Genomic DNA, 11,208 nt, shown 5'->3' with positions numbered 1-11,208 from the left:
TTTTATTAATATGTTATCAAATTTTTGCTCCCCAAAATTCTTAAAATGCACATACTGCACATATCAGGGAAAACCCCAAATTCCTTGGACCTCGGTATTTTGTTAAAGCCCTTGCATATGCCCATGATTACAACATGTGATGTCAGTGTTCCTCAGGCTGAAGTCCAGCTGTCGTGCAGCTCATGATTTTAATCTTCCTCCATGCATCCTTCCTGCTTTTAGAGCACTACTAGGGGCAGTTTTATCAAGCGAAGTCTGAACTTATAGAAAGTGTGTATGAAGGGCTCAAAAAGTCGTATCACACTCTTCAAAGTCTGAGTTGAGTGGATGTTTGGCCTTGATCTCCAAACCAGCAGCTTCTGTCTCTGATTGGTCACAAACATGTGGAGCCAGAAATCTTTTAAATATGATTTCCAGCAGTGGATATACATGGCACAAAGTACATTATAAATGACATTTATTTTTACAATCAACAGTTGAAATGATGAAGGCACTTGCAGATGACAAGGCATTCCATGTCTTATCTACTCTTTGAGTCGAAAGTACACAGTATAATGTGAGATATTATTACAGAGAATAAATACCTGGAGGGTGTGAACCAAGGCAGAAACTGCCTAAAGGGTGCACACAGAAGAAAAACAAGCAGCTCACCTTAGCCAACATTTAAGTTAATGTATATTATCTGAGAGGGAAATTGTAAAACATCCAATCAGAATTAAGCATGAGAAAGACAGCAGGCACCTACCTTTACAGGTTTGTAAGATGCTTTTTTTGGTTTTGAATTTGACTTCTGATGTGTAACACTGTTTTCCTTCCATGTCAGCAGTTAAAATGTTGCATCTCCAGGCCACCATATAAACCAGCTGAAAACACTTGAAGAGTTGTTAAATAACACAAGGTCATATGAAATACAGACCATGCTGGCCTCGGAGGACAAAAACTCCAAGGGTCTGACACAGGCATCTTTATGATTAGTTTAAAAACAACCATAGTTGACCAAAGTGCTAAAAAGATAATATACACACGCACATAAAATGAATAGGTAGGGAGAGGCAGGGCAGCTCTGCCGGATGCCTCTTTGCAGCTCAAATCTCGGCGATGTCCCATTTTTTACTGTGATAGAGTTAACACCTTTGCAGTACATTGTTCTAACAGCTTTACAGAAAAAATCACCAAAACCAAATTTCTCAATGGTTTGAAATATAAAGTTATGTTCTACTGTGTCAAAGGCGTTATAGAAGTCCAAGAAAAAAGATAAAACTATCATCAGGACATAAAAATGAATAATCAGTTATATCTAAGACAAGTCGAATATTGTTTGAGATATGTCTTTTTCTCATGACTCCTGATTGGACTTCGTCAATAATAGGGTCTAAAACATTTTTTAATCGTTTTGCAATAATTGAGGAAAACATTTTGTAGTCAGTGTTAAGTAATGAAATAGGTCGCCAATTATCAATAAACAGTGGATCCTTTTTGGGTTTGGGGATTAACGTAATTAAGCCTTGGGTCAGTGAAGGAGGTAGAGAGCCTTTTTCAACACTTTCTAACATTACATCAAGTAGAAAGGGAGCTAAATCTTGTGTAAAAGCCTGATAAAACTCTGCAGAGAGGCCATCAACTCCAGGAGATTTGATAGTTTTACAATGTTCAATTGCAGAGACGCTATGTAAATGGATGGGAGAAACTTGTTAGCTTAGCAACACTAAGGCTACAAGCAACCCACAATGCAACACTCTCTTAAAATAATAGGCTTACTTTGGTACAGTAGCTCTGTCCTGGCCTGGTCCTAGCTGCATTCATTCAGAGAGCAGCTACTGTTATAAAATATAATACAATCCCAACATAGTTGAAAGGAACTTCATCTTATATTTAGGCCAATACCATAAACTTAATGTTTGCCAAACATATTAAAAATCTTCCATTAACTGGTTGATTGATTTATTGATGAAATGGTTGAGTGATTGTATGTAACAGAAGCCATGCTTCTTACAGACCAACAAGTATTTAGATTTTTCTTTGGAGCACTGGTTCCCAAACTGAACTGGGGTGCCACATGACCGGGAGACAACTAAGTTGAATAGATTTTTCACAGCAAAAACATTTTGACTTGTCGAACCCGGGTGTAAGTAGTAACATTGTTAATTGCTGCATTGTATTGCAGTACTGTAATTGCGGAGTCATTAATATGATTAGTTCCACCTGTGCTTTTTCTGCTATGATAAGTACAAATCATGACAGAAAAAAAGTTGGGGAACCACTGGATAAGAGGTATATACATATGACAACTTTTAAAGAACTATTTACAAAATGCTAAATAAAATACAACTTTTTTTTTATTTAACAAATTGTGCTTATTTGTAGCATGTACAATTATGCACCTTTGTATGGGGAATTCTACTGCATATTTCACTACCAATAACTTTTTTCAACCAGTTTTCATCAAATGACCTTTTGCTTGTTTTGTTCACAATTACTGCAACACAAAAAATTATTGTTTATAAAATTAGTTATAATTGTTAATTATCTTGTGCATCCGCATTATGTACAAATATGTCCCAAGCTAGAGTTTGGGTAGGGCTTTTATTATCAGGATGCTAGAATCATGAATGAATACAAATAATTATTTAAAAATAATAATTATTATTATAACTGTGATTGACTAAATTCATGCCTAAGATGTACTGTATGGCTGGACCAAAGGTAGCTATCCATCCATTGTTTAACCAGTGTAAGATAAAAAAACATTTGACTGTATCAGACATTATAATAGTAATTAAAATACATGTTGGGATAAGAATTTGAATTAATATGCCTTTAAACATGACAAATTGTGGGTGTGAATGTATTTATTACAATAATCCAATTATAAAATACTATGCAATAAAAACTAATGTCAGCAAATTGTGTTGGGGTTTTTAATGTTTTAATGTGGACTTAGTTCCCCGTAGGTCCCTTCTCTGGTTTTCTGAAATGAAAAGCAGAAGGATTAGTGTATAGAATTACAGAACTTAAATGATACAGTACCTTAAAATCATTAAACATGTTGCATTCTAGAGTGTCACCCGATCCACAACTTCTTACTGATACTATGGAGTGCCTTTTTTTCTTTGTATCACTAAAATCATATTGCATTTCAGTATTTATTCATTTGTTCATTATGATTAGACTATCTGCTGCTACTGAGATAATACTATTCACAAATTTTATACATGGTTTTTTTTGTACTACTCTGTGGTTTTTCCACTTTATCATATTATCCCTTCTTAGCACTTCCATTCTCAGGTTTTCTGCAATATATATGTTCCTTCTCATAATAAAGCCCAGTATGTAGGCTATGCCACTAAAGTACACATTAAATGTGTATTTTAAATACATTTAATGAAAATACTGCCCATATCTAAGCTATAGGCTCAGTCTTTTCATTTTTTGCATACTTTCAGTGCTGAGTTGACATATCTGTATCATGTATTTAGCCATTACATAAATACTAAAAACCTTTTTATCAAAGGGGTCATTCAAACAAGTCAGTCAGAAACAGATAAGCTAGAGACAGAGTTGACCAGCTCACTCGCAAGCTACAACTGATAAACACAGGACCAACATAATAGGCGTCACTTAGGACTTCATTAACAAAATAACTTTTTAAGTTCTAGCAGAGAACAAACTGGATTCCTACTTAATCCAGAATGGGAATCAGATACTGAATACTGCTCACATTGTGCTACTTAATCCATTAAAAAAGCCATGCTGTTGGAATACTTAAATAGTCATCATAGTAGGAAACACTTGTATTCAGTCCAATGAAATTAGAGTGCATATAGCACTTTAAAAAAAAAAATTGTGAGGTCACAGACTTAATATTGGCAATAAAACGTAATGAGCAGTAATAATGATAAGAGTGACTTTACATTTTCAAACAAAAGGGGCAAGACAAAGCAACATTAATCCGCTGCTCTTGTTGTTATTTTTTGCCACATAAGATGCAGAACTCTATGACAGGAATAGGTAATGTTGCCATTGCCTATTTACACAACCAGCAAACATGGAGCAACGTTAGTATTAATTTGGAAGTGTGTCAATGGCTACATAATACAAATGTAAATCCAATCCACCAACTCTCAAGAATAATATATTTTTGCTGCTAAACACTTCACTATGTTCACCAGTCAGTAACTTGTCAAGGACTCTAGTTGTGCAAACTTTCAGCTCAAAGTTGAACAAAAGCGACTTGATATATCAAAATGTCAGCTTATTCACATTTTCCATAACTCTTTGAAAAACAATACGTCCATATGAATTACATTTTTGTGCTCTTTCCTGATGTGTCCTCATGAGTAAAGAAGTGCATCTCTGTCCCATTCACGGGTTTTCTATAATTAAAAAGAAAAAGATTATTGATTGATATATGGAATTGCTTTGAGTTTCTTGTAAGCAAAATAAGCACTCCATTATGAAAGGGTTCATCAACTCACTTGAGCTCAGCGTGGTCCTGGAGTTCAACATTGAGGGTTTCAGGCAGTAATAGACACAAACATGCAGCAACAATGGGCACGGTGCCGTATATCAGCATGGGGATGGTGTAATGGTAGACACCCAGGAGCCTGATCAGCGGAGCAAGGATGCCCGCCACACGAGCGCACATGGAGTTTAGACCTACACCATTTTGCCTATAGATAATGGACTTATCAGCGATCTCATAGCATGTAATAATAGCAAATGTAACAATAGCTCCATTCTAATCCAATCCATCAGATCTTGTAACCTGATAGGTTAAAGGTGCTCTAAGCGATGTTGGGTGACAGCACTTCTTGTTGACGTACAAAGTATTTTTAAACAAAATGAGGCTAGCTCGCCCTGCCCTCCTCCTCAGCCTGTCCCCTCTCCCTCCCTTCCGTGCTTCCACGCACTAACCCCACCAACCCCCACCCCAAAATCCTTCTTGTCGGTTATTGGCTGGAACGCTGGAAGACTGTTTGTTATGTTTCGTGGTGAAGGTTGGCACAGCTTGTTTTTGTTGGCGTTTGTAGAGCCTGGTCTGTCTACAGAGAGCATGTTTTTTACAGTGTGTTCAGGGGACTGGCAGCTCGCAGATAGTGAGGAGATTTGCTGTATGTGACAAAAAATGTTGTCGCCTAAAAAACACATGACATCGCTTAGAGCACCTTTAAAAAAATAGTCCAGAATAGTAGGAGAAAGCGAGGGGCTGTAGAGTTGGGAGGGCGAGTCCGAGGATGAATACTGGACGTAATATCCATTACCGTATCAACCAAGAAGGTAAGGTATTTGTTACAATATGTGGAGAAACATGGTAACGTAGAGAGCTGCAGTAAAACAATGTTATAATAGCATCAAACAAATCTTAGGATTTCTTTTTGAAGAAGTTGGCAAAATAAGCAGTCAGGGCTTCCCTCATTAAAAGAATTAAGAAGATCTTTAAGATACAGGCAATGCACTTCTAGCCCAGTGGCTTTCCATAATCATTCTGTCCTGTGACACTTCCGTCTCAGACTGCATCTGTCATCCAAGGAGAAGTGTTGCAGATAGCCCTAGTCCTAACCTTTAAAGGTGCGACTTTGTCCAGCAACATGGAGCAATACTGACTGAAAGACTGCATTACAAGCTCTACATTTTGACATTAGTATTAAAGCTATAGTGCATAGTTTCTGTCGGCGCGTCCACATGATACAAGCCTTCCGTGATCGTGCACCACCCATCCCCTCCACACAGTTGCTAGTAGCCAAGAAGGACACAGAGGATTATAAAAACATGATGGATTCTTTAGAAGAGGTAATTATCTTCACTCTGCGTAGGAAAGGCACCGGACGACACAATCTTATGAACATAGCCATACAGAGAGAGTTGTGTGGAGCTGATTAGGAGTCTTAATTAGCCTTGTAGCAACTCATTTGGCAATGGCTTGAATGTAACGGACGTTCATTAATATAAAAAAGTTATGCACTAAAGCTTTAAAAACACAGAATACAGCTGATCAGTATTTATCACCACAATAAATACCACTAAACAGAGAAAAAAACATGTCAAACTCAATATTCCAAAAAGGTTATCAGTGTTATCTAGATTTTTTTTATTGTGTAATCATGAACAGCAGCAGAATGAGTGATATTACCTTAAAATGGTTGGGTATAACTCTGCAGTGTAGATGTAGGCTGTGATGAAAGAGGCATCAGCAGCAAATTTCCCCACTAGAGCTGTGGTAGTTACCACCGCAGAAAGATCTGGTGGGTAAATAATAAGTTAAGAAAACATACTCTGTACCTGTCGGATAAACATAGAAAAATTGCCACCTTTATAACAAATGCTTTCACATAATAAAACGTGTCCAAGGTTTTGAAAATACCATTCGGGATAGCAAGGACCACGAGGCAAGCAGCACCCCCAAAGAACAGGAAGCCTGCCTGAACTATTCTTCTTCCAAAGTGTTGAATAAGAACCAAAGCGCTCAGGTTTGCAGGAATTTCGACAATTCCAAAGATGAACTGTGTGAGGTAGATATTCAGGCCAAAACTGCCAACATTGAGGCTCAGTCCATAATACAGAAGACTTGTTGCAAACCTAGTAGCAGTTGGAGAGTTGGAGAGATTATTGTGACAAATGGGCACTATTAACAATGTAGCTATGAAAAAAATCATTGATTAACAGTATTAATGTATGTGTATAATAACTCACTAAGTGAGAAAGACAGTTGCATGAGCAATTATCTTAATAAAAGTGGACCCACCAGTTATAGCCCATTATGAGAGTACGTTTTCTCAAATACGAGATCCGAAAGATGTCCAACACGTTTCTTCGTTCTGGTGTGCTTTCCATCTCTAGCTGAACAAGTAAAAATAAAATGTACTCATATCACAGAGAGGTTTATTTATTGTTTTGGTATTAAGGTCAAAAGTGTGTTTGATGCAGCTCACCTCGTCTAGCAGATCTTCTGGGACCTTCCTTCCGTTCACCCTTGCAGCCCTGCGGAGCTCCTTTTGTGCCTCCTCCTTCCTGCCTTGGATCATCAGCCAGCGGGCTGATTCTGGGAGAAACCTATTGGAACACAAGTTCGAAATCACAAACTATCATTTAGATGTTACAATTGTAACTTCTCTGGCAATGTGTTTGACGAGAAGACCTTTTTAAACTTGTAAAGGTATTGTGGTGTAAGAGGCTGCTGACCAGTAAAGGATGCCCAGGACAAGGAGAAGAGGGCTGTAGAGCACCAGCTGCAGGATCCTCCAGTTTTGGATTAAATAGGCAATTCCAGACAACATCATCAGTCCAACAGAGAAGAATGATACGATAACCATTGTACAAAGAGCAGCCTTGGAGCGGCCAGTCCACTCCACCCCTTTAAGACAGATGAGAATTGCACATATTGAGTTTAGTTTGTAACCGTGGACATACATTTATTTTAGTGGAATTGAAGGCACTGACGGAAAAGATTATGAAAGATAGTCAATTTCAAGTCTTTTAGAATTACTTCATATGCTGATGAGCTACAGGTTTAGCATTCATAGGATGTTGTTTATTTGACCTGATGGACTTAACCTGATGTCAGGCTACCTTCCCTCCTGACGAGCACCTTGTATGTGTGTGTGTGTGTGTGTGTGTGTGTGTGTGTGTGTGTGTGTGTGTGTGTGTGTGTGTGTGTGTGTGTGTGTGTGTGTGTGTGTGTGTGTGTGGACCTCAGGTGCGGACCACCTCGGTCCGCTTACAAAAGTACTCCAGTATTTACTTTCTTGCTCCTGCCGCCCCAGACACATGTGACCAATACACATGTAAACATTCTTGCTTGATTTGTAGTGATGCATTTAGGTTCGCTTGGATCTTTCTCCGTGTGAAACCAGAACCAAGGGGGAAACGCTCCAAGTTTACAAACTCATCAACTGATTCGGACCAGGGCTACAGGTGTAAAAACGTGTGTCTTTAGTCAAAGGTGAACAGTGTACTTACCCACCACAAATGTGTTCATTATTATGGCACCTCCTGAAGTCCCACAGACAAATTTTAAGACCATGTAAACATAGATGTTTGGTGAGAAAGCAGAACCCACTCCAAACAGTAGTAGGAGAAAGAGGGAGAGTAGGACTGCAAAGCGTCGGCCAAACCTACAGAGGAAAAAGAGCTTTTGTTTTGTTTTAAAGGACACAAAGTGAGTCTACATACTGTACTGTAATTCACTGCATACCTGTCGTAGAAAGGGGTACATTTTGGGGTAGAAGTCCCCTTAACGGTTGGTTACAAGGAAGTAACTGTTTCTGCATCTAGCTATCTTGGTGGCAAGATGCTACCTTTGTTGGCATGATTATTGGTTGATCCCTCTGTATGTTTTTCCTTGCCCATATATCTTTTTTTTTGCCGAGTCCTGCCACAACTTCCTTTCTTTTTCTTGATTTTTGTTTAGACTCTGAGGAGACCTTTCTTTCAGTTGGTGATACCCCACAAGTCTTGTACTTAACACAAATAGGGATTATCATGATAACGTCACTGTGAAACCAAAATCCCCTCAAGTCTTACAAAGAATGCAAACTATCATGTACATTAGACACGAGGTGGGTGTGCATGTGTTATTGGCCCTTACCTGTCAGAAATTGCCCCCAAACACCAACACTCCAACCAGCCAACCTGCCATGTAGATGGACTGTGATGCTTCAATCCAACCACTCTTGTCACAAACCAGATCAAACTGAAAAGAGAAAAGGATTATAAAAGGAGAAGAAAGGAATAAATTAAAGAAAGAGATCAGGACCATTGCATGGAATTACAGTCTCAATACACAGAACTAAGGGAATGTGTGAGCAACAATTTGGATCCTAAGGGCCTTGAGTCTAGTAGGGACCCTGAGGTGTTTGTTTAGATTACCTCTGACACAATGCTGGAAGCACCTATGGGTGTCCCATAGTCCCATCCATCTGTGCATCCAGTTGTAGTGTTAATCCCATACGCTTCAATGGTTTCCAAATCCAAATCCACAGGCGTGAACATTTCACAGCCTTCATACCTCCCATCCTCGTTCACCGGGAGGGTGAGATTTCTTTGCCTCTCATCTGTCAGGTTTGGCCCACGCTCCAAGATCCAGTCAGTGTTACAGTGATGGGGAAAGCTCATTCCTGTAAACACCTGACCAATCACGTCAAAAGCCGCAAATATGCTTGGGATGCATAATGTAGCCACTAAACGTTTTTGAAACAAACCAAACTCCCCGATCTCCTTCAGGACCTGCTCGAAGTTGCTCATATTGGTAGGCCTAGCTGATGTTACTGCGCAGAGTGAGTGACAGACAGACAGACAGAGATCTGGCTTTATAAAGCAACGCCCAGATAGCAAACAGTCATTAAAAGTCATACTAAATCAACATCAACATTCCGTTGTCAACATTAAATCATTGAATCAACATCGAACTCTGATGTTGATTCTACATCATTTTGCACCCTGTTTTAATATTGAAACAACGTTGAAATCCTGTCCATAGATCAACGGAATTTCAATGGTATTTCAATTATCAGGAATATTGAAACAATGTTGAAATTTCAACTGAACTAAAGATCAACGTGTTTTCAGTGAAATTTCAAACGTTATTAAGTCATAGAAAATGATTGCTAGGCATACAAAAATTTAATGCCCTAAAATAAATAACCTATAATGAATATAACATTTGAAAGCTTGTATGCCTATAGCCTAGCCTAAAACACTGACCACACCACACTATTTAAGGTAAAAACAAATTACTTTTATTAGCCTCTTATTTCATTATTTGTCCTATTTAGCCTATTTCCAGTTCATGCTCCTTTGACGTCTGACTGGTTTGTCGTCCAGTCCCTCCTGGCGTATAGCGCAGCCACTTTTGCACAGCCTGGGCAAAAGTAAATTGGATGACGGCAGCTGTCCCCATCTGCTGTGTTGGAAACAAATTCAGTAGCCTAGGCCTAGGATTTTTCAATGATCGGATAAGACAATTTGTCCAGTGTTGTAGGCTAGCCTATCATGTTTTCCCTACATTCAAAGCACTTTTCAGAATTGCCCAAGAATGTACATGGGTTTATTCGAATTAAAGGGAGGCAAAAAGGATCAGCTTGCAGTGACACCTTTCATAAGGAAAATTTCCGAGGCCAAGTGACTCGAAAAAACTCATGTTTTTGTTGTTTTTTTTCTAGCCGGGGGGTGGGGGGGATAATGTCACGGTGACGGCAATGTAGACTAACAATGCAGCCTGTACTACAGATACTCGTAACAGCAACACACACGCGGGCTGCCTGCTGCCTCCGTCTTTGCCACCCAGTCTGTAGGCTAGGCTAAACTACAAACTTTTGTTTCAGACAGCCTAGCAAGATAGCAACACATAACGCCGTTGCCATGGTTAATTTTGGATCTCAGTGAAATTGAATTTAGTCTGGCTGGCACAAACAGCATTTGTATCAATATCAGAAATTGTGGCTGTGACAATAGTGGCAGCTATAACGAAAAGTGGCCAGGCAGGCTGCACTAAGTTAGCGTAATAAAAAAAATGAATGTGATGGAGATGAGAGAGGATGAGCATGATGTCCTTAAACAAATTTAAACTATTTATTTTTAAACAATTTTAACATTGTCAACATTCATTTTCAGGTGTTTCGTGATCGTTTTAACCTCTTCGTATTTGCAGATTGTGGATCATTAATTGCAACATTTAACCTGATTCTCGTGTATACTGCCTGACAGATCATTTATGCAGTGCCCACTGAAAGCTATTTTTATTAATATGTTATCAAATTTTTGCTCCCCAAAATTCTTAAAATGCACATACTGCACATATCAGGGAAAACCCCAAATTCGTAAGCTTGGTCTTTGGACCTCGGTATTTTGTTAAAGCCCTTGCATATGCCCATGATTACAACATGTGATGTCAGTGTTCCTCAGGCTGAAGTCCAGCTGTCGTGCAGCTCATGATTTTAATCTTCCTCCATGCATCCTTCCTGCTTTTAGAGCACTACTAGGGGCAGTTTTATCAAGCGAAGTCTGAACTTATAGAAAGTGTGTATGAAGGGCTCAAAAAGTCGTATCACACTCTTCAAAGTCTGAGTTGAGTGGATGTTTGGCCTTGATCTCCAAACCAGCAGCTTCTGTCTCTGATTGGTCACAAACATGTGGAGCCAGAAATCTTTTAAATATGATTTCCAGCAGTGGATATACAGTACATGGCACAAAGTACATTATAAATGACATTTA

The 11,208-nt window shown here is 38.9% G+C and overlaps 1 protein-coding gene across 1 annotated transcript; it reads right to left on the bottom strand.

The window, feature by feature from the left end:
* Positions 1–4,300: 4,300 nt before the first annotated feature.
* LOC144537231 (solute carrier family 22 member 13-like) lies at positions 4,301–9,240 on the bottom strand. Its single transcript, XM_078280768.1, is given in 11 exon segments — positions 4,301–4,373; positions 4,476–4,670; positions 6,131–6,239; positions 6,362–6,576; positions 6,743–6,837; positions 6,930–7,050; positions 7,180–7,351; positions 7,957–8,111; positions 8,585–8,604; positions 8,606–8,689; positions 8,866–9,240. Coding segments are annotated over 11 exon segments (1,614 nt in total).
* Positions 9,241–11,208: the final 1,968 nt, after the last annotated feature.

This window comes from Sander vitreus, chromosome 22, assembly GCF_031162955.1.
Source record: "Sander vitreus isolate 19-12246 chromosome 22, sanVit1, whole genome shotgun sequence".
Taxonomy (NCBI): domain Eukaryota; kingdom Metazoa; phylum Chordata; class Actinopteri; order Perciformes; family Percidae; genus Sander; species Sander vitreus.
The sequence above is the reverse complement of the archived record's forward strand: the minus strand, read 5'-3'. Positions and strand labels throughout refer to the sequence as shown.